At 50.8% G+C, this 19,871-nt stretch overlaps 5 protein-coding genes across 5 annotated transcripts; 3 read left to right on the top strand and 2 right to left on the bottom strand.

The window, feature by feature from the left end:
- Nucleotides 1-1,903: 1,903 nt before the first annotated feature.
- PFICI_01465 (uncharacterized protein) lies at nucleotides 1,904-3,160 on the top strand (the record flags this gene model as incomplete). The annotated part of the gene is made up of 2 exons (XM_007830046.1): nucleotides 1,904-1,942; nucleotides 2,009-3,160. The coding sequence occupies 2 exons, from the start codon at nucleotides 1,904-1,906 to the stop codon at nucleotides 3,158-3,160; spliced, it is 1,191 nt and encodes a 396-aa protein (XP_007828237.1).
- A 3,332-nt stretch (nucleotides 3,161-6,492) lies between these two features.
- PFICI_01464 (Cytochrome c peroxidase) lies at nucleotides 6,493-7,631 on the bottom strand (the record flags this gene model as incomplete). Its single annotated transcript, XM_007830045.1, has 2 exons — nucleotides 6,493-7,076; nucleotides 7,142-7,631. The coding sequence occupies 2 exons, from the start codon at nucleotides 7,629-7,631 to the stop codon at nucleotides 6,493-6,495; spliced, it is 1,074 nt and encodes a 357-aa protein (XP_007828236.1).
- A 1,675-nt stretch (nucleotides 7,632-9,306) lies between these two features.
- On the bottom strand, nucleotides 9,307-11,689 carry PFICI_01463 (uncharacterized protein; the record flags this gene model as incomplete). The annotated part of the gene is made up of 5 exons (XM_007830044.1): nucleotides 9,307-9,475; nucleotides 9,540-10,745; nucleotides 11,139-11,242; nucleotides 11,306-11,521; nucleotides 11,618-11,689. 5 exons carry the CDS (start codon nucleotides 11,687-11,689, stop codon nucleotides 9,307-9,309), a joined length of 1,767 nt encoding a protein of 588 aa, XP_007828235.1.
- A 1,979-nt stretch (nucleotides 11,690-13,668) lies between these two features.
- Nucleotides 13,669-17,897, top strand: PFICI_01462 (uncharacterized protein; the record flags this gene model as incomplete). Its single annotated transcript, XM_007830043.1, has 5 exons — nucleotides 13,669-14,276; nucleotides 14,369-15,658; nucleotides 15,712-16,250; nucleotides 16,301-16,410; nucleotides 16,464-17,897. 5 exons carry the CDS (start codon nucleotides 13,669-13,671, stop codon nucleotides 17,895-17,897), a joined length of 3,981 nt encoding a protein of 1,326 aa, XP_007828234.1.
- A 748-nt stretch (nucleotides 17,898-18,645) lies between these two features.
- Nucleotides 18,646-19,587, top strand: PFICI_01461 (uncharacterized protein; the record flags this gene model as incomplete). Its single annotated transcript, XM_007830042.1, has 1 exon — nucleotides 18,646-19,587. The coding sequence occupies one exon, from the start codon at nucleotides 18,646-18,648 to the stop codon at nucleotides 19,585-19,587; it is 942 nt and encodes a 313-aa protein (XP_007828233.1).
- Nucleotides 19,588-19,871: the final 284 nt, after the last annotated feature.

Below are 19,871 nucleotides of genomic sequence, written 5' to 3'. Positions count from 1 at the left end.
TCCTCTATGCAGATGCTGCAGTAGACGCATCGGCGCCCAACGCTACCGTAGCTACCGTGAAGAAATCTTTCCACACTCAAATTTTCGTAAACAAAAAAAATAATTATTCAACCTTTTTTTTCCCTCCTCTGTGTTTTGGGCCCGTCACAAGCTGCGCGCATCCCATCGTCGACCCAATTTCTTTACAGATCTACTCGGCCTGATCTCGTTTTTGCACTTGAGAGAAGTAGTCCTTCTCTTCAGCTTGCCCAGCCCAATCCAGCCCTTTCGGTGTCGTTGGATTTTCAGCTCTCCAGTTCTCCAGTTCTGGAATAGCGACCCTGCTGACTCTGACGAACAACCCCCCCCCGGACCCCGAGTTCATCGAAACATACTCGGCGTGGCTTTATTATTACTACTCGTTGCAGCGGGATTCCTCGACCACACACGTCCAAGCACGTAGGTCGTCGGTACACTGCCAAAGTGGTCCCTGGCTTGGCTCTAGTTTCTAAAAACAAACCCCAAGCATCAGATCATGGGCTTTGCGCGCCCTCGTATCTACCTCTATTCCTGGCTACCTCTGGTCCTGCGGATACAACACTCAACTCTCCTTTTACTACTGCACAACATAGTTGCTTTTTTGCCTAGAATCTCTCGGATCCATACCTAGTCATTCGCGGATCAGCAAACATCAAACCCGGGGTCACCCAAGCTTGCGCAGGATAGTCCGCCTTGGATCTCCCAGACTAGTCACCATCCAGCCGGAATAGCAGACATCAAGGAAGGTGTTTGTGTTATAGTCCAGCACCCACCTGACTCGACCCCGTTGCACGCGTTCGCCCTTGCAAACCTCCAGTCACTCCAGTCCAGGACACAAAACCGTATACAGTACGCGTCCATTCCTTTGGACGGAGCCCACTATCGGCATCTTAGTTTTTGGTGGTCGCAAATCGCCCTTGTGGCACCTGGGTCCGTCTCTCGGGAATCCTCTTTTCCTTGTCGCCTACTCGAACAGGAAGGAATCTGGACGTTTTGTTGTCGTACCGCACTCTCGACCTCTCTCGCCCTCTATCAAAGGCTGCCGCATTTGGTCATCCGCCAGACAGGAACAGGACTTTTTTTTTTTCCCCTGTTCTGTTCTCTGCACTGAACACTCTCTCGTCCACTCATCGGACGGCTGTCTCATCTGCAAGTCCACTCGGCAGAAGACATCAAAACATCCCCAAGTCACGACAAACAACACAAAGGAAATTGTTCACCACCAGCGCCAATCAGAATCTTATTCCCCGACTGCGCGTCAGTCCAAGACCATTTAGAATCATGGTTTCATTCTCGTGTGAGGTAACTATACCCCTCTGCTTCCCCCAGTCCATAATAGTCAGCCATGTACCTAGCAGTAGCTACTTACTACACACTCTATCGTTTAATGCCTGACATTAACGTACTCCTCCGCCTCCCTGCCCAACACCATCACCTGCTTTAACCAACACACGGCGTTGCGCGTTACGCCACCCCTCCATCTATCCCCCATTTCCCGTCTTTCATTCCTCTCAGCTCGCTGCTGCTGCACTGGGTACTGATCATCGTCATATCCCGTCACTGATCCCACCCCAATTGCCGGCACTGTTTCCCTTTTTAATATCTGCTGTCGTCCCGTCTCCTGATCAGTTTCACCCCTCTGCCCCTCCAACCAGAGATGATACACCCCCCTTTGTCACCCAATCCTGGTGTCCTCGTTTATTCTATCAATCCACCCACTTGCATGCATATCTCTTTCTCTACTACTAATCTGCCGCTCTTGTTGTTCTGTTGACAAAAATCTAACTCATATAATCCACAGAACTGTGGTGATGTTCTGACGAAGAAGAAACTCGACCCACACAGGAATCGTTGTCGCGGCGCCACTTTCACGTGTATTGACTGCATGACCTACTTTCCCGGCGCGGAGTACCGCTCGCATACGGTAGGTGCCCGCGCAGGCGCAGCGCATTTCCCCTGACCAACGCTCAGCTATCTAACATGCCGCCAGTCTTGTATGACAGAGGAACAAAAATACCAGGGAGCTCTATACAAACCCAAGAAGCAAAAGTCTGGCCAGCAAGCCTCATCAGCGCCTCCAGCGGCGGAACCCAAGAAGATGTCGCAACACGCATATGTTGAGGACATTGCGGAGGAATACGAGGCATACCAAGACTACGAGATCCATGAATCTGATGACGACAACAAGTCGGCGGCAGACCTGCCACCAGAGGCGCCAACACCGCCCCCAGCTGTCGATAACAGCGTAAATGTGTTTGACTTTCTCGTCGCCGCTACTCCCAATGCCTCTAACCTGAACCTCCCGAGTCACAATGAGGAGACGCAGCTAGTTCGTTTTGAAAAGGAGGCCAATAACTTTGTCGACCCGACTGGCTACATGGTCGACGATGAGGACATGGTACCTGTTCCCACCCAGTACGAGACGCCTGCTCCCAAGAGCAAGAAGTCCAAGGATGGTGAGAAGAAGGACAGGAAGCGCAAGCGCTTGCACATTGAGACCAACAGTCCTTTGGCCATTGACAACGGACCAAGTGATGAGATGATGATTGATGCGCCGCCGCCAGAGCTTCACTCGGGCCTCACTGGTGGACTTAAGGGGCTCATGCGCCCTTCACAATTCCCCCCATCGCCCGACTACTCTGGGGGTGATGGCGGCGAACATTCACCAGCAAGCCCGATCAAGAAGTCCAAGCAACACAAGTCAAGCAAGACCAGCCGCACGGAATCACTCGGGAGCAATCTCAAGGCTTTGATGTCGGGCACATCAAAGGCGAGCAAGGTCTCGAAGAAGCGAAAGCACTCATCAGAACGAAAGGAGAAGAAGACGAAGAAGAAGCATTCCAAGACGGACTCGGAGAAGGCCCCGAAACTGATCGAGTACCGTCCCCAGGGTGGCGACGGCAACAGTGGCAATGACCAAATGGTGGTATTCAAGCCCAGGTCTGAGCTCTTCCTGAGCATGTGTACAAAGGACGAGAAGAGCGCACGAGGCTACAGCGTGAACAAGGCCTTGAAGCGCTTCCATCGTGAGCGGCTGTCGTCGGAATCAAGCTTGGGCAAGGTGCTGGAGGAAAAGGAGCTCTGGCGGTCGTTGCGGATGCGACGTAATGACCGGGGAGAAATTGTTCTATTTTCCATCTAAATTTTGTCACGAATATCGACACGGCGCCAACGACGACAACAACAGCAACATTGGGACAAGGGATAGAGGTGTTCACAACGGTTGTTTTTTTTCCCACAGGCTCATATGATACCAAATGGATGACCCCTCACAAAAAGAGAAGGGGTCGGTCGGTTTTCGCCACTTCGGATTTGTACAATCACGCCATGCATCAGAAGGATGAAAATTGGCACACCTTCTGTTCCTCAGCTGGACTGCGAAGGGCTTATAGAGTACATGTACTACTTTTGGCCCAAATCTGATCCTCGACGGGGGCGATCAGGGGGACAATCTCGAAGAGATCCCCCAAGGGTTTTAATTTTGAAAGGTCTTTTTTATCTTCTAAAAAAGAGTTGTTTGTTTTTGTCAGAACTTTGCTTGAGGTACATTTCCACGAGGAACGCATTACGTCGTCTGAGCAACGTAGCTACCTATGATTGGCACTTGGAGCATGGAAAGAGAGATACCAAGCATTTTGCCATGGGTTGTTGTCATTTTTCCTTTGGCCAGGCTCTCACTGGCTTGTGCATAATTCAAGAAAACACACCCGTCTTCACCGTCTTGAACCTTGATATGTACCCGACTCCGGCAAACCGGGATCCTGCCTTTATCTGTTTGCTTTGCTGTAACCTTAAACTCTTCAAATGCTTTACTGTTTGTGCTTTCCGCCTACATAAGCTTAACCGATTTGACCGCTATGCCGTCACCAGTTTTTGTCTTGCTCTGCCGCCTTGTATTAACGGGACGTTTTGTTTGCATCCCTAGCCGAGGGGGAAAAAAAAAAAAGGTCTTGATCGCAATATCGCAACGACATGGTGACCTCATCACATGCGATTGCAATGAGCCCGGGCTTTATCAGTGTCAGGGCGCCTCGATATCGGCATTCTTTGACATTATGCAAGCGATCAAGAGATATCGCGTTCGGTCGTGCATAACAGGATTGTTTGCTCCCCTCAACCCTCGCCGGTGGAAGGAGGAGACCAAGGAGAATTGCAAGATTGATAAAAGACAAAGTTTACATAGGCCCCGGGGCTTCTTTATTACGTCTTGTACAGAGATCCTCCAAAAACTCGTTCTATATACATTGTTGTATTGTCATGAAGAGCGGCAAGTGACTCTGGCAGGACATGGTTGCAATAAGACTAACAAAAGGTAGAGGTTATAGAATTATTTGGTAGCCTCGTCTGCTTGGTGGTAAAGATAAATATACTAGGGGAAAATACAGCGAGCGGAATTCAAACAGGCGATATTGTCCTCCGACACGAAACAGAATTCTTGAAATTTGTGGTGTAATTCAGGCTCGCACGCGACTTCTATCCAACATTCGGCCACGCGAGCCACGTTTGTGGCAAGTTTCTCAAGGGGCCATCATGAATAGCACTTTCAATAAGCGTCGTGTGCTGATGGGCAAATGCGCACTGTAGTACCGACCTCATTTTAATCCTGAGCAGGGACTCGAATTCATTCCAAGTCTGGTGGTCTGGAGGTTGCAATGGGCGTTCTACTCTGGTAACACCAATGAGGCTGACTACGGGTGCCAGAGGGGGGCGCTGGCATCCGCGCAGACTTGGATGGGAGAGTTTCTAGATCTATTGTTGAAAACTTGTAGTCATCGGGTCCGATCGCGCGATTTTTGCGACAAAGGTAATGGCTTTGGATCGCAGATTCAGGTGTGTGTCATGCCCGTCGCAGAGTGCTGTGATCATTTGCAGGGCTGCCAACTCGTTGCTCATAGGAGCCATGATGCTCACAGCGGGCTCGTCTTTATGAAGCGCATTCCCAACACTAGCCGGCACTGACGCTATGCTGGAAGGATGTGGATTCCCATGAAAGATGATTGGCGTTGCAGGAGCGAGTGGTCGGACGGTCTATTCTATAAGCAAAGGTCAGAACTTTGCCTCGCAGTCATACAGGATTCATTGGATTGGATCGTCTCATCACATGCATGGACAGTACATGTTGTGCTGCAAGACGACAAGTATGTGCCGAATAAGGAGGGCAAGAAACGGTGTTGACTATTCACTTGGACATCTTCACGCGCATCTGGTGGTTGATCTTGGGCAAGTCCACTAGACATTCTGCAAAGGAGGATAAACACCGAGTAGCAAAAGGCCTGAACCGGATATTGTCAAGAAGGGTCATAAAACCAAGCGTCTTTGTGCCGAGTATTTGGATCCAGCGTCATCGGTAGAAATCAAGGACAAGTTGTTTATTGCTAGTCTAAGCTTGGACTAAGAGAGGGACAAATGCAATGTAAAACCATGACAAAACAAAATTGACAATTGTTGATGGCGGCTAGCCATGGCGACGATGACAGGTCACGTAGGATGATCTCGGCGCCAAGAGCTCTTCGGGGATGGGCAAACAACAGGAGGATGATTGTCAAGATGTAAAAGAGAGGCCGTGGGCAACAATTGTGCCTTGTAAGCTTAAGCACCGCATGATCATCGATCCATGCCTTGCACATGGACGCCGAGTGTTGCTCGTTACTTCCAAGCTCGGCCATCGAACCGTGATGCTTGCTGTATATGTAGTCGGTAAGAATGGAACCACATTTTCTCAAGATATCATGGTGAATAAGATACAACATGTCAAAAATCCAGATACTCTCGCCATTGCGAATCTCTCCAATCATGTGATTGCGGACGGTAAAGGTCGAGTGCATGGTAAGAATTATACGTTGATCGACATACTCTATGTCAAGGTGCAATCCCTGTATACGGACCGTGACAGTCCACAGGGCAGCTTCGCTACTTAGATAGAAACCAAGAAGTATACTGCTAGACATGGGGTCGTTATGTCCAAGGTTTAATGAAACCGAATGGAAATCAATAGCCTCGCTACGCACAGCCATGCGGGGAAAGGGGGAGGGGGGTTCCCTATACTACATTGTGCGTATTTAAGGTTGACCAGAGTCCTCCTTGGGGAGTTGGAGTCGTGCACATTGGAGACGTTCACTTCACCCATTGGAATTGTCAGGGATAGCCTTTTGGTTGGTACAGACAAATCAAATTGTTCTTGATCCTTGTATCGATCTCGGCAAAAGTCTTCGAGTCTACGCTAAATCAACTCTTCTTTTGGAAAAAAACATACAACCTCGACTAACTTTCCGGTCGGCTCGAGGTGCAAAATGCCAGCCACTGCTTCTTCTTCCTCCTCTATGGGATACGTGTGCCGCAGCTGTGGGCACCGCTGATCTAAGAGTCTAAACTTTGATCTACCGCCACATAATTCTTACATGGCGTCCTCTAATGGGGGTATTTCTAACTCATTTCAAGTCTCATCGCCATCTTCTCATTTCTCACGCATGCTTCTTATGCGTTGGTAGGCTTGAGAGTGAAACTCTCAGTGCCCTCCTTGAAGGGGACGCCGAGCTCAAAGAGCTTGACAATGACGGAGCTAAAGTCCTTGAAGAAGGCGTCGTTGTCCTTGGCGTACTTTTGGACGTAGGGCTTCATGGCCTTGTCCTCAATGAGGGCAACGTCGGCGGGCAACATCATCAGAGTCTTGCCCTTGTCCTGGAACTGCTTGGGACCATCCCACTTGCGAACGTTCCACTTCTCGCTGAGCAGCAGGGTGTAGTAATCGTTGGTCAGGACGGTGGGGGAAAAGGTCCAGGGACCGTCGAAGCCGGAGCGGTCAGTGTGGCAGCGACCGAGGGCGTGGGCGCCAGCGAGGGCGACAATCTCCTGGTCGTTGAAGCCCATGCGGTAAAAGATGTCGCGCAGGTGCTTGGTGCCCTGGGCGGCATCGGGCAGACGACCATCAGGGGTGCAGGCAGCGACATCTCCATCGGCGCGGCCAGGGCGCCAAGGGATGGTAGGACCTTGCATCTCTTGAATGGCAGCAACACCGGCAAGGGTCCAGAGATCAGAGTAAGTGATCCAAGGGAATTTCTCTACAAAGTCAAATGTTAGTATATCCGGTCTTTCACGCAAGAATTGGCCAGGAATGTAAGCTCACCCTTGACAGGCTCAAGGAAGTCTCGGGCGTGCTTGAGACCGGCATTGGCGCCGTGGTCAGACTCGGGGGCAAATCTCATGGTAGCACCGTTGCTACCACCAGTGCCAGTCTCCTTGTCGTAGGTACCGGAAGCGTGCCAAGCGAGACGGACGAGGACGGGGCCGTAGCTGCCATCATCGTAGTCATCCTTCTCCTCCAGACGACCAGCAATTTCGTTGTACACCTTCTGGTAGTCGGCCTGGGTGGGCACAAAGGTCTTGACCGAGGCGGAGCTGCTAGAGTTGAAGAGGTAGAAACCAGCGCCACCGACGACGGCAGCACCAGCAACATAGAGGAGTGCCGACGAGCTGGACTTTTGAGGGGCCTCGGAGGAGTAGAAACGACGGCCGTTCTGGCGGAAAGCCTGGCGAGACGAGGTTGCAAACGTGTTGCGAGCTCCGGTACGCAGAGCTGCGCGGGCGAACTGCCGAGAAACGTTGGCGGCAGACATCTGCTCGGAGGGGCAAGTTAATAATCGGATCGGGTCGGGATGGTATGATGTGGAGAATCGAAATGGGAAAGAGAAAAGGCGAGAGTTCGAGGTGAGTATAAAAGGTACAGATTGGTGGCTTACCTTGTTGTCTATGTGCTTTACGGAAGGGAGATGGAAAGAGTGTGTGTGCGCGCGACAATGAAGGATATCTGAAGCTATCGCCAAAGGCAGGAAATTCACAAATTCTCGACGGAAGGAAAGACAAACGCGATTTGAAATGTCAAACGAGGACCAGAAGGGTAAAAAGTCATGTCTTATCGAGGCATCTGGCGAGCACCGAATATACGAGAGCCGTGATTGGTCAGAAGGGGGAGCCAGGGACTAGCTGGGACCCCTAGATTGACCCGCCCTGATTACAGATGGAAGTTGCGCCATTGGAATCATGGATGAAAAAAAGCGGCGAAAACTACTAAAACGAATCCACCCGGTCAAGTTTCCGAATTTCCACCCTCTGCCTTCTCCAGACTCTCCAGCTCTCGAGGCTCCATTCTTTCTCTCCAGGCAAGCCAGGCAACCAGGCGTGGGTATTATGGGTCCCCGCGGTTGGGTACTACTCAACTGACGAGTCAATGATTCCACATCATCAAAACGAGGCAATTCTGTGGAGTGAAGGTACTTTTTCAAATGTCAGCTTTGGTCAGATCGCCAATCATTGCCCTCGAATTAGTACGGAATATCACCCACAGGATAGTATCTAGTGTGTGGAAATGTACATGTAGCCAACCTTATACGCACATGTGCTGGCAAAAATCATGTTACGTACTACCCAACACTAATAACATGGACGAAAAAAAAAGGCCCCTCGGGCGAATTACGGCAAGATGGATGTCATGTCACAGTCACGGAATAATCATTCTTTGTCTCACTCGCTGATGGAATACCCCGACCCAAGCTGACAACATCAACATGCGGCGACCCGACAAATAATAGTCAGATTGTGTTTGTGTGTTTGCCTAAGCAAGACTTTCTCCTGACTAACCACCTGCCTGTGAAAGCCATGAATCGTGACCGGAACGGACCCTCAACCGCCGCCTTTCGGAACCTCAAGCTCTTCCGCGGCTGCGCTCGGTTCCAGGATCCTGACCCACCCAGTTTCAAATGCCACGCAGTCGTCTTGAGATGCCGTGGCAATGAGCGAGTCAGGGACTCTTATATTCGACACCAGGACACGGGACACAGGCAGACGATAGCAGACCTCTCCCCCACAATCTGACCAGGCTGAGCAGATCACCAACTCATTGCACAATGTTCGAGTATGAAATACGCCCTCGAAGCAATATCATCACGATTGATTGGGCGTATGGCTTACAAGTGTTACACGTATATTATACGGACTTGATAAAACGAGTATACATGCATTTTATAGTCCAAGAACGGTTCCCGAATGTTGGACTCCTACAACTCCAAGTCCCGACTTTCTGCCAGGCTGATAATACTTTTTCTTTTCTCTCTCTCTCTCTCTCTCTTTCTCTGACCCATTTCTCAATACATCTCTGAAAACCCATTTAAATATGATACCATGAAAGCACGGAAATTGCGAACAATCTCACTATACACGTTGCCACCGTGCGAGTGTGGCTCACTTCCGCAGCGCCCATGCCAGGAGAAATAAGTGAAGTCGTGGCTTCTGCTGCTAATTGAATGATGCAGTTCCGGGAGCGTCCGCGTCGGCCTCCGCAATGAACTCATAATACATGGGGTAAGTACTCTCAGCCTTGAGGCGAGTGGCATCGTCCAATGGTGCACGCATCGAGCCATTCTCCTTCAACGCTGGCTTGCTGAGTACTGAGGTGGATGTGGGACTATGGATAGTTAGCATGACGTTCTTGAACGCTGTCTTGTCTTGGGTCCAGGCTTATCACTAACCCATAGATTTCACGATCGAGTGCAAGGAATTGCTTCATAGCATCCTTGCCACCCCTCTCCTGGAGGTATGCCATGTATGTCAAATACAGACTCTTCTTGGCTGCGGCAGAAATGCGGCTCTTAACTCGCAGATCGTCGAAAACCCGCTGTATACGCTCCGAGTGCTGGGCCTCGAGTTCTGCATTTGTCGGCTGTTCCAATTCGAATTCCAGCCACTTCTTCCAAAAGTGCCGGCTATCGGCATACCACTGCACGTTCTTGGCAAACACTATTCTCGCCTCATCCACAGAACCTTTGATCTTCCACAACAGGAATGCCCACTGCGTTACCAGGACCGCCTTGGTGAATATGTCAATATTCGGCGAGTCAATCTGTGCCTTGTAGATTTCAATGGCAGCATCGAGACCACTTTGGCGTCTCTGGAGGTTGGCCCACGAGATAATGGCCTCGACGCAATCTGGAAGCTGCATCAACACAGCTTCGTGGATATCGCGGGCTATGTCAACACGGCCTTGCGACTCCTCAAAGTATGCGAACTGCAGCCTGATCCCAGGACGGCTGATAGGTACAAAAATTGTAGCAGCGCGCATGTAAATATGACGCACCTCCTCCTCCTTGCCAGGCTGGGAACCCATCCACTGGGCATACCGGAACCAGAACTCGTCATACAGTGCACACGTGACGAGGCAACGCTCGTACAGGAAGGTAATTCTGGCAAAATCACCTTCCGACTCTTCAAAGTCGAGGTATTTGCGCCAATTGGCCATCTGTGGGTTCTCGAGTTCCGTCACGTGGAAGTACGGTCGCTTGATCTCAGACTCGTAGGTCCATCTCTTCGTGGTTTCCTCCTGGGTCTGGCGGAAGATATCATAGTAGAAGGTGTCGATCTTTGCACGAATGTCGCGCTCAATTTCGAGCTCCTGCTTGGGCATGCCACCATAAGCCGCACCTTCAGCCTCGACTTCGGCTCGCAAGCGTGCCAACTCATCTGCCGGCACCAGTTCAGCAAGGGGTCGGCTGTGGGCCAGCTGCCGGAAACGCTCAAAGTATCGAGCATACTGGTGCATGGGGATGTGGATCACGCGTTGGAGAATGGCAAAGATCTTATCATGTGCCTCCTGCCTTTCCTCGTACTCAATGTACTTGTCCCAGAACGGATGCGCCAGAAAGTCAAGACCCACGCAGTTTGCTGCGCGTTCGAACAGTCTAGAGACGAGTCAGCCAAAGATCATGCCAAGGGAGAGGGATTCGAGTGCTGGGGGTTTGGAAAGGAGTGTAATACAGGAAGGGGCAGTCTGTGTAAGCAGCGGTGCCGGATCCAAAACAAGCCGAACGGTTCTAGGTAGACCAGGAAGAATGCCACGGGTGAGGGCGTCATGCCATATTGACGACTGATAGAAAAAACCAGAGCCTGAGTACGTTTTGTGAGAAAGCCCCCAACAATAAGTGTGGTTTGTTGGTATTTCTCACCGTCATGACTTTGCTAGGTGTGTTTGTGAAGGTTACCCCGGAGGGCTAAAGCCACATTGTGCTTTGTCGCGCGTGAAGCTGCTCGGTGATTTTGGTTAAAGGGGAAGGAAAGGTTCCATCTTTACTTACTCTCTCACCAAGTGCGGAGTATGGGTTGTCTCCATCTTGAATGAGCAATATGACGCCCAAAGATCCACGCAGTTTGTGATACTGGCGCAGCCGCGCTCGTAGATCTGTGCACCTGTCAGTCTGCATTGCTCCTCTTTTCATGATACCCATCCAAGCTGTGTACTTACCATCTCAGCCGACTCCGGCCCTGATATGTTAAATTCAAGGTCGGCATACTTCTTCCAGTACCCAAAAAGCAGGGGAAACTTGAGAAGAAATCGGTCGTAGACATCACGGAGCGTGGATAGAGCCTGTGGACTGGAGTTTCGGTTGAGACCTCCCTCTTGAGCCTCACAGGCGCGAATGAGCTTCTCCCATGCCTCAAAGCTATCGGTGTCGACTTCCTGTGCACAGAAAAGAAACAATCAGTTTATGTACTTGCGATAGGTGATGATTGCTGCAGATGCGCTGCGTTGCAGCTGGTATGTCGGGGCACGTACAACTTCGGCAGTAAGTTTCTTGATCTCGGCGTTCTCTTCGGCATCACCGCCGTATTGCGAGAAGTCGGACATTGTCGATGAGATGCGTTCGTGATCGAAGAAGCGAGAAGAGGAGAGTGGTGATGCGGGTAGGCGTCGCTCTGATTATCCAGGCCGAGGATTGCGACGACGAGGCTGGGAATGGGTAGTGTCTTTATGCAGCTTGCGAAGGAGAGGGCTTCGACACGAAACTTTTTCAAATCGTCGCAAAAGATAAATATGCTCGCCGATTGATGCCTCGACAATTTTGTTAGGACTATGAAGGAGCCCACGATGTGAGGTTTTGACAAGGACAGTGGAAGGGCTGAGAAGGCGCAGAAGGCTTCGGCTTTCTTCAAAAGTCTGGGCGCAGATCTAAAGGAGTTCAGACGAGAATGCGCGCGCGCTGACGGTCGCGCCGCCCATATCTTAATGCAGGTGGGGAGCGCAACCTCTTCTCTTTGCAGGCACCTAAGGGACCAGCATCAGCCACATATCCACCCACTCCTTCGCTGTCCTTGTGTGTAAGGCTTGCGCCAGTGCTCAGCACCATCTTGTGGCGCTCGCTCCCCACCAGCCTTAGCTGTGGGCCTTTGCTTTCCTTTAAAGAAAAACTTTTCGACGCTTTCCACTCCAAGAGGGAGACCACACAAATCGTTTTCACTCTTCCCGGATTTTCTCAAATACACTCAACTGCCTGGACTGTGTATCTGTCATTTCCACATATGCCCAACGGCTGAGTTGGATGGATGAGCTTCGGCTAGAACCGTCGAGTCATTGAGGAAATTGGCCTGGTACTGTTCAACTGTGCATCAGGATGGCGGCTGATTCTACGCAAACAGACGTCTTGGTAAGTATTCTGGTGCTTGAGGCAACTCTCCTATACTGGGGAACGACATCAGCCAGGTAGAAATCTTGCTCCTGCTATGGTCTACTACTGATGGCAGTCTGTTACAAAACCACATGCGTTCCCCCATGATTTAGTTCCCATGTACACCTCAAGTGAGGGCGCTACCAATTTTGAAAATGTGCAATCTCACAGTTGGCTGGTGATGAACAATATGGATACAAAAAGTATCTATATTCAATAAAATAGGAAGAGAGAGACGGCAGTGTGCCGTATGATCTCAACATGACACAAGTCTGAAGCCTCTTAATACTGTTCGAGATTGCAACACTCAATTCTTTCAAATGGATACCGGCAATAATCTAGTATTCAACTCGAATGCTCCATGCTTACCATGCATGTCTGTCCTGGTGAAGGTTCATAAAAAACGATATGTGTGCCCGACCACCTTTTCCCCCTTGCCCGGGAGAGTTTTTGTTAGTGAGGACACAGGAGTCACCTGCCAATTCGTGAAGAGACCACCCAAATTCATCTACTTGCCCAGCCGAGGATACCAGCTGTGACGGTGATGGCCTAATTCCACGCTTTTGTAACACCCAAGATATGGGTTACCTGAGATTGCAGTAAGAGCAGTGCTCAAATACATGGACAGAGGAGCTCTGTGATGCTCGAAATGTGGCAGGTATGCCGAGCATATCTGATTGCTGAGCACAAAACCAATGACAGCACTTGATAATGAATGTGCTTGATGGTGCTTAAAATGTGAATAGTGGCTACTGGTCATTCGCCAATCGAGGCACAATGCCATACCTATTGCCATGCAATTCATTAGAGGTTTTGGGCAGCCAAAGTTGGGTAGTGTTAGGGGGAACAAGGGGGTCCAAAAACCCCCCGTGTTGCAGCACAATTAAGCTAGGAGTAGACCAGCCCCACCAGTGACGTTGAACCTCTCAATTAAACATTCAGGTCGTAATAATCAAACCCGCCCAGAAGCCAGACTGACAAACGCCGGCGCTTACAGACGACTGCTTACCTGTCTTGGTTGCACATGCACTGTCGGAGAAGGTGCCTTGTCGCTCGCATGGGAAGCTGCGCCGAAACAGCTTGAGCACACGTTGGGAAACCACCGAATCTGCGACCCCCGTGATGCTGCCGCCGCCGCCGACCTGGCAATAGAAGAAAGAGCATGGATCAATACCCTCGCGCTGCTGAACGCGACCAGCCAGCAACCGAAAAGTCGAGTCGACTCCTGATCCGCGAATACCCTCACCGCGCCATCGCAATTGTTTCCTCGTCGCACGCCTTAATCTTCCGCTATAGTCCAACCTCGAACGATGCCGTGAACGATGGCACTACAAGATCTAGGAACGACCCCGAGGCCTTGGTGTCCAAGTGCATGGTTGAGTTCTCCCATAGGACAGACGAGCTTCTGAAAGACTTCCGACCTTTGACGCCTCAGCCAATATTTGGAACCTTGGGCCTCATCTCGATCGGTCCGGATGTCTTCATATCCGTCATCACCCAGGCTTCCCGAGTCGCCTCGGTTCGGCCAGGAGAGACGGTCGAAAGAATTGCCAATGTCGACTTCTACTGTCTCAACAGTGCTGAGTACGACAATGTGTTCACCTCGAACCCTTGGGACAATGATTATTCCGACTCATCGACATACGGCCAACAACTAAATCGTAGAGAAGGAGAGATGGAATACCCGTATCAAGAACTGCAGAAACTCCTGAGTAATGGAAGTTTCTATTTTAGCACAGATTTCGATCTTACGAATCGTCTTCAGGATAGGTTGGTCTGCCGCTCCCAAAACGATAGCCATATTTTGGTATCTCTCGGATGGGTGCAAGTATTCAAATAGAGAGAGACTGACACTCGCGCAGACCTGTCGACTCAGACACATTCGATATCGATAATTTTGACGACTCCTTTTTATGGAACTCTTTCATGATCAGTCCTCTGGTGCAGTTCAGATCACGTTTACTAGTACACGAAAGAGAAGCCTTGGACGCATCGCGGATTCTGACTTCGGCAATTCGAGGATTTTGTTCGACGCTGAATATCCCCCAAGCCGCTGCGCCAATGAGTGCGACAAGATCAGGTCTTCCTTCGCTTCTGACGGTCATCTCACGATTGTCTTGTAAAAGGGCCGGTACTCGCTTCAACAGTCGAGGCATTGATGACGACGGCAATGTAGCCAACTTTGTCGAAACCGAGACTATCTACTGGAGTCCTTCTGGGGTTCTATTCTCGTATGCCCAGGTCCGCGGCTCGGTACCAGTATTCTGGGAACAGGCTGCCGGTCTTATTCCTGGCCAGCAAAAGATCGCCGTGACCCGGTCCGCCGAGGGCACCCAACCTGCTTTTGACAAACACTTTGAGGAATTAGAGCAGTCGTATGGCGCCGTGCACATTGTCAACCTCTTAAGCGCCTCTAAACCAGGAGAAGTGGAATTGACACAACAATACCACTATGGAGTCCAGCATTGCAATCTATCCTACCAAGGAGAGAAAAGATCACAAGACCATGCCCTCCTAAGGGTGACAGATTACGACTTCCATGCAGAGACCAAAAGTATCGGCTATGAGGCGGCAAAGGATATTAGGAGATATATCGAGCATTCCGCTGATGGATTTGCCTACTTTTTGGCCGAAGAGATGGACGACTCGGCCGAGCAAACACCAGAGCGCAGAACCGGCAACCGCATGGTCGTTGTTTTGCAGCAAGAAGGTGTTTTCCGGACAAACTGTTTGGATTGTCTTGACAGGACAAACTTGATTCAGACAATTATATCCCAACTGGCGGTTGAGTCATTCTTGAGCCATCGTGCAGACTACGCCGCATCAGACTTCTGGGTGCGGCACTCCACCTTGTGGGCTGACAATGGCGATGCCCTGTCCAGGATTTATGCTGGAACTGGTGCGCTCAAGACGTCATTCACCAGACATGGAAAGATGTCATTGGCAGGTGCCTTTGCTGATGCCCGGAAAAGCGCCACCAGACTATATATAAACAACTTTGCAGACAAGGCGAGGCAAAACACTATCGATATGCTCCTAGGGAGATTGGTTGGCCAATCCCCGGTGCACCTTTTTGACCCCATCATGGACTACATTTCTGGAGAACTCTCAAAGCGAAGCAGTGAGTACTCTTCGACCGAGTCGATCAATATGTAAGTGCTCTGCTGCATGCATTCTTACAGTATCTCAGCTGACTGGATCCGAGGTGGGTTGGCACATTCAACCTCAATGGTAAAACCAATGGCATCCATGAAGACCTCTCACCATGGTTACATCCCGCCATCCTTGGCAAGGCAATGCAACCCGAGATAGTCGCCGTTGGGTTTCAGGAGATTGTTGAGCTGAGTGCACAGCAAATCATGAACAGTGATCCAACGCGAAAACAAGAATGGGAAAAGGCCATCAAACGCTGTTTGAACGACCGGGCGCATGAAACGGGAGGTGATAAGTACGTCCTCCTCCGAAGTGGTCAGCTGGTAGGAGCTGCGCTTTGTATTTTTGTAAAGGCTTCGGTGCTGTCGAAAATAAAAAACGTCGAGGGCAGTGTCAAGAAGACCGGAATGTCTGGCATTGCTGGCAACAAGGGCGCAGTGGCTATTCGCATGGAATATGCCAACACCCAGTTGTGCTTTGTCACGGCTCATTTGGCTGCCGGCTTTGCAAACTACGAGGAAAGAAATAAAGATTACGCCACGATCCATCACGGCGTTCGGTTCCAGAGAAACCGAGGCATTGATGATCATGGTAAGTCGGCCCCCCTCACGGCGTCGTGACTGCTCTATTGACACATGTAGACACGGTAATCTGGATGGGAGATTTCAACTACCGCATTGGGTTGAGTCATGAGATTGCTACCGATCTTGTGCAAAAGAAGGATCTAGGGAAACTATACGAGAACGATCAGGTGAGTCTAATGTTTGTCGAAAATAGCCATAGGACCCTGCTGACAGCTCTCAGCTCAACCTGCAAATGGTGGCTGGTCTGGCTTTTCCCTTTTATTCCGAGGCTAGGATCACGTTCATGCCCACATACAAGTTCGACATTGGTACGGACAGATATGACACGTCCGAAAAGGCACGAATACCTGCTTGGACGGATCGCATATTGCGCAAAGGCACCAACATACGACAGCTGTCTTATGACTCTGCACCGCTAAAGTTCTCGGATCATCGCCCAGTCTATGCAACTTTCCAGTGCATGGTTAGCATCATTGACGAGAACCTACGCGAGAACATTAGCCATGGGCTTTACCAGCGTCGCAAAGCAGAGCTTGGGCAGGGGGGCTCTGTTTTGAATATCGATGAGTCTGATGAAGAGGACTTGATTGGGTATGATGCCATTGAACCAGGCTTACCACCGGCAAGTTCAGATCGCCAAAGATGGTGGTTAGAGCACGGAAAGATGGCACAGTCTAGTGTGTCACCGCCCAAGTCGACTAATGGTAGTTCAACGGTTATCTTGAACCCAAACCGGACTTCCAATCCTTTCACTCCTACTGACGAACCCGACTGGGTCTCAGTACCCCGTGCCAGCTCAAGACTAGGATCATTCTCCAGCATGTCCAGTTCACCTTATGAACACATCAACCACTCAACACTCTTGTCTACATCTGCTTCCAGCACGACACCCAGGAAATTGCCGCCGCCATTGGAAGCCGCTAAAGTCGGACGACTGAATTTGATGGACGAGGCACCAGCTGGACAAAACTATAGACGAGATGATACACCCCCACCTCCTCCACCCAGGCGCCAGACTGGACAGACTGGAACATCAGCAGCGCAAGCGATGCCAAAGCCAATTCCCACCAACTCGCGAAAACCAGTGCCGGCTCCACCGCCAGCCAGGCGTCCTTCTGTGACCTCTCAGGCATCTGGGACATCAGCCAAATCGAAAGCACCTCCACCGGTAGCAAAGAAGCCTGCTCATCTGGCATCGCTATCACCGGCGACAAGTCCCTCTCTTCAGAGCGACCATGAGTTTGATGATGCTAGATTCCAACCGAATCTGCCACGTAGAGCCTCAACCAATATACAGAGCCTCACGTCAAGGCTTGAGCAAAACAGCTCTGGTAGCTTGACTGGAGGGATGCGCCAAACCTCACCTCCACCCGCTCAACCCAGACGGGTCGGTACTATGCCATCGACGCAAACAGGAGCAAGCATGGGATTTCGACACTTCAGTGGCGGGGTGAGTCTACCCGGACTAGGCGAGCGGAAGCCTGCGCTGCCAACACGTCCGATACAGCAGCAGCAGCAGCAGCAGCAGCAGCAAATACCACAAAGAACGCAACCCATGCCTCCGCCAAAACCCGCAAGAAAACCAGTAGTAGATCTGTTGGCGGATGACGAAGGTGGGGAGATGAATGGCTGGGAAACTTTACGGCCTAGCTAGAATAGTATATAAACATTGAAACCCGCATGGAACGGGGCATGCCCAAACATGGTCCTTCTTTTCTTTGTCCGATGATTCCTCGCCACTTTTATGATGATTGACTGCAGTATCAAGAGTGAGTTTAGATAGAGAGGCCACAGGACTTGATACGTGCAGATTGCCCAAGACGGTGCGTACATTGGAAGCCCAAATATCTCGATGTCACATGCACAAATCAGGACACGAGCAGACTTGAGGAAAAAACGAATGAAGAAGAAAAGAAAAAATCGTATCATACTTGCGCAATACTTATAAGTAAAATGTTCGGAGTCCCCACCGGAGCTGGTGGATCACAGCCGCGACGTCGCGCCAACACTTGTGCTTCCTTTTGGTGTTCTTTTTTCCCCCTTGTTTCCCTCTTTAGCTTCTTCTACCCGCTCGCTCCTTTACCGGGCAGCACATGAACCATGCAAGTCAATCCGCCAAAATCAGAAAATGTATGACCCATGTGCGGGAGAAATAAGGCAAACAATAAGGGAAATGTGAATTTTGCATGATCCTATTCTTGTCGTTTTAGGAAGAGACAAGCCAAAATCCCTCTCGCGCTCTCTTTCTCTCTCTTTTAATCCAGGGGGAATCCTCCTCTCTCTCGTAAGCGCCGGACCTACCTTGACCTGTACCACCCATACATGATCACACTACCTCTGCCTTCATACCTACATAATCTACCCTTTCCTCCATATTACCCAGAGACAAAAATCATCCAAATATGGCCATGGTTACAGCATCGCCGCCGCAGGTGGGACTACTCCCGGCCGCAACGAGAACGGGCGGTAGTCACATGATGATCAGCAATACAAAGGAGGGCGGCGGCGGAACAACAAAATCTAATAAGCCGCCCACGGCAGCGGCGCCCATAAAACCGTCGGACCAGCACTCCCGGGACCACCAAATGACCGCGGTAGCCAGACAACTCCTCGGCGAAGCCAAGCGCTCGCGCATTGACCGGTGGCGGGCCGAGATTGACTTGTCCGAGGTGGTGTGCAGTTGTTCCGAGCACCCAGAGTCGGTGCAGATGGGCATGGCGGCGGCCGCGACAGCAGCAGCAACAAATATAACAATTGCAACAAAAAAGAAGCAGCAACAACAGCAGCAGCAGCAACGGCATTGTGGGTGCTGCGGTCGTCGCACCAGTTACGAGGATCAGGTATTAGAGCAGCAAAGGCAACGGCAACAGCAACAGCAATCATCTACAAGCAGCGGTCACGGGTGGGAAAAGGGTCGCTGGTCTATACGCCGGCGGAAAGGGGAAGCCGTCGGAGGAGTAGGTGCGGAAATATCGTCATCATCCGCCGGGTCTCCCGGTGGTGGAGGAGTAGGTGGTCCGACATCGTTCTTCAAGAAATTCTTTTCTTCTTCCTCTGCCTCCCCTTCTGCCCCTTCTCCACAGCAGGGAGGAGGAGGAGGAGGAACGGGCAGAGGGAAAATGGGCCACGGAAACGGGGCAACAGCAACAGCAACAGTGACGACGGCTACGCAAATGTACCGACAAGACGAGGCCGACGACGAGGCGTCGGGGTCTTTGAGGGACGGTGATCTGCCAAGTGATGGCGAGGGGGCCAAGAATGGCAAACCGAGACTGAGGCTCGACGATGCGGCGGCGCGGATGAGGAGGGCCCAGAAGCTGTTGAACACACAGAAGAAGGGGTGAAATCCCGCCTAGCCCTCCTCCCCAATCCCCAGTCCGATGACCGTGGACGAAGAGAGGAAACATTTGAAAATGAACGACTAGGAGATGGCCGTTTCTGCTTGGTGCCATCTAGATCCAAATGACCGATGCTCAAAGCTGTCGCTGCTACTATATCTGTCGGAATTGAGAACAGCAGTGGAAGGTAAGGAACATATACGATAAACGACTCGTATGCCATCAGTTTCTTTCGTATGGGAAGATAATGACCTGCACTCATTGCATAGACGGACGGTCCTAGAACATAT

The sequence above is a fragment of the Pestalotiopsis fici genome (genome assembly GCF_000516985.1).
Source record: "Pestalotiopsis fici W106-1 unplaced genomic scaffold PFICI_Scf_1, whole genome shotgun sequence".
Lineage (NCBI taxonomy): Eukaryota > Fungi > Ascomycota > Sordariomycetes > Amphisphaeriales > Sporocadaceae > Pestalotiopsis > Pestalotiopsis fici.
Note: the sequence above shows the minus strand (reverse complement) of the source record. Positions and strands in the feature narration are given on the sequence as shown.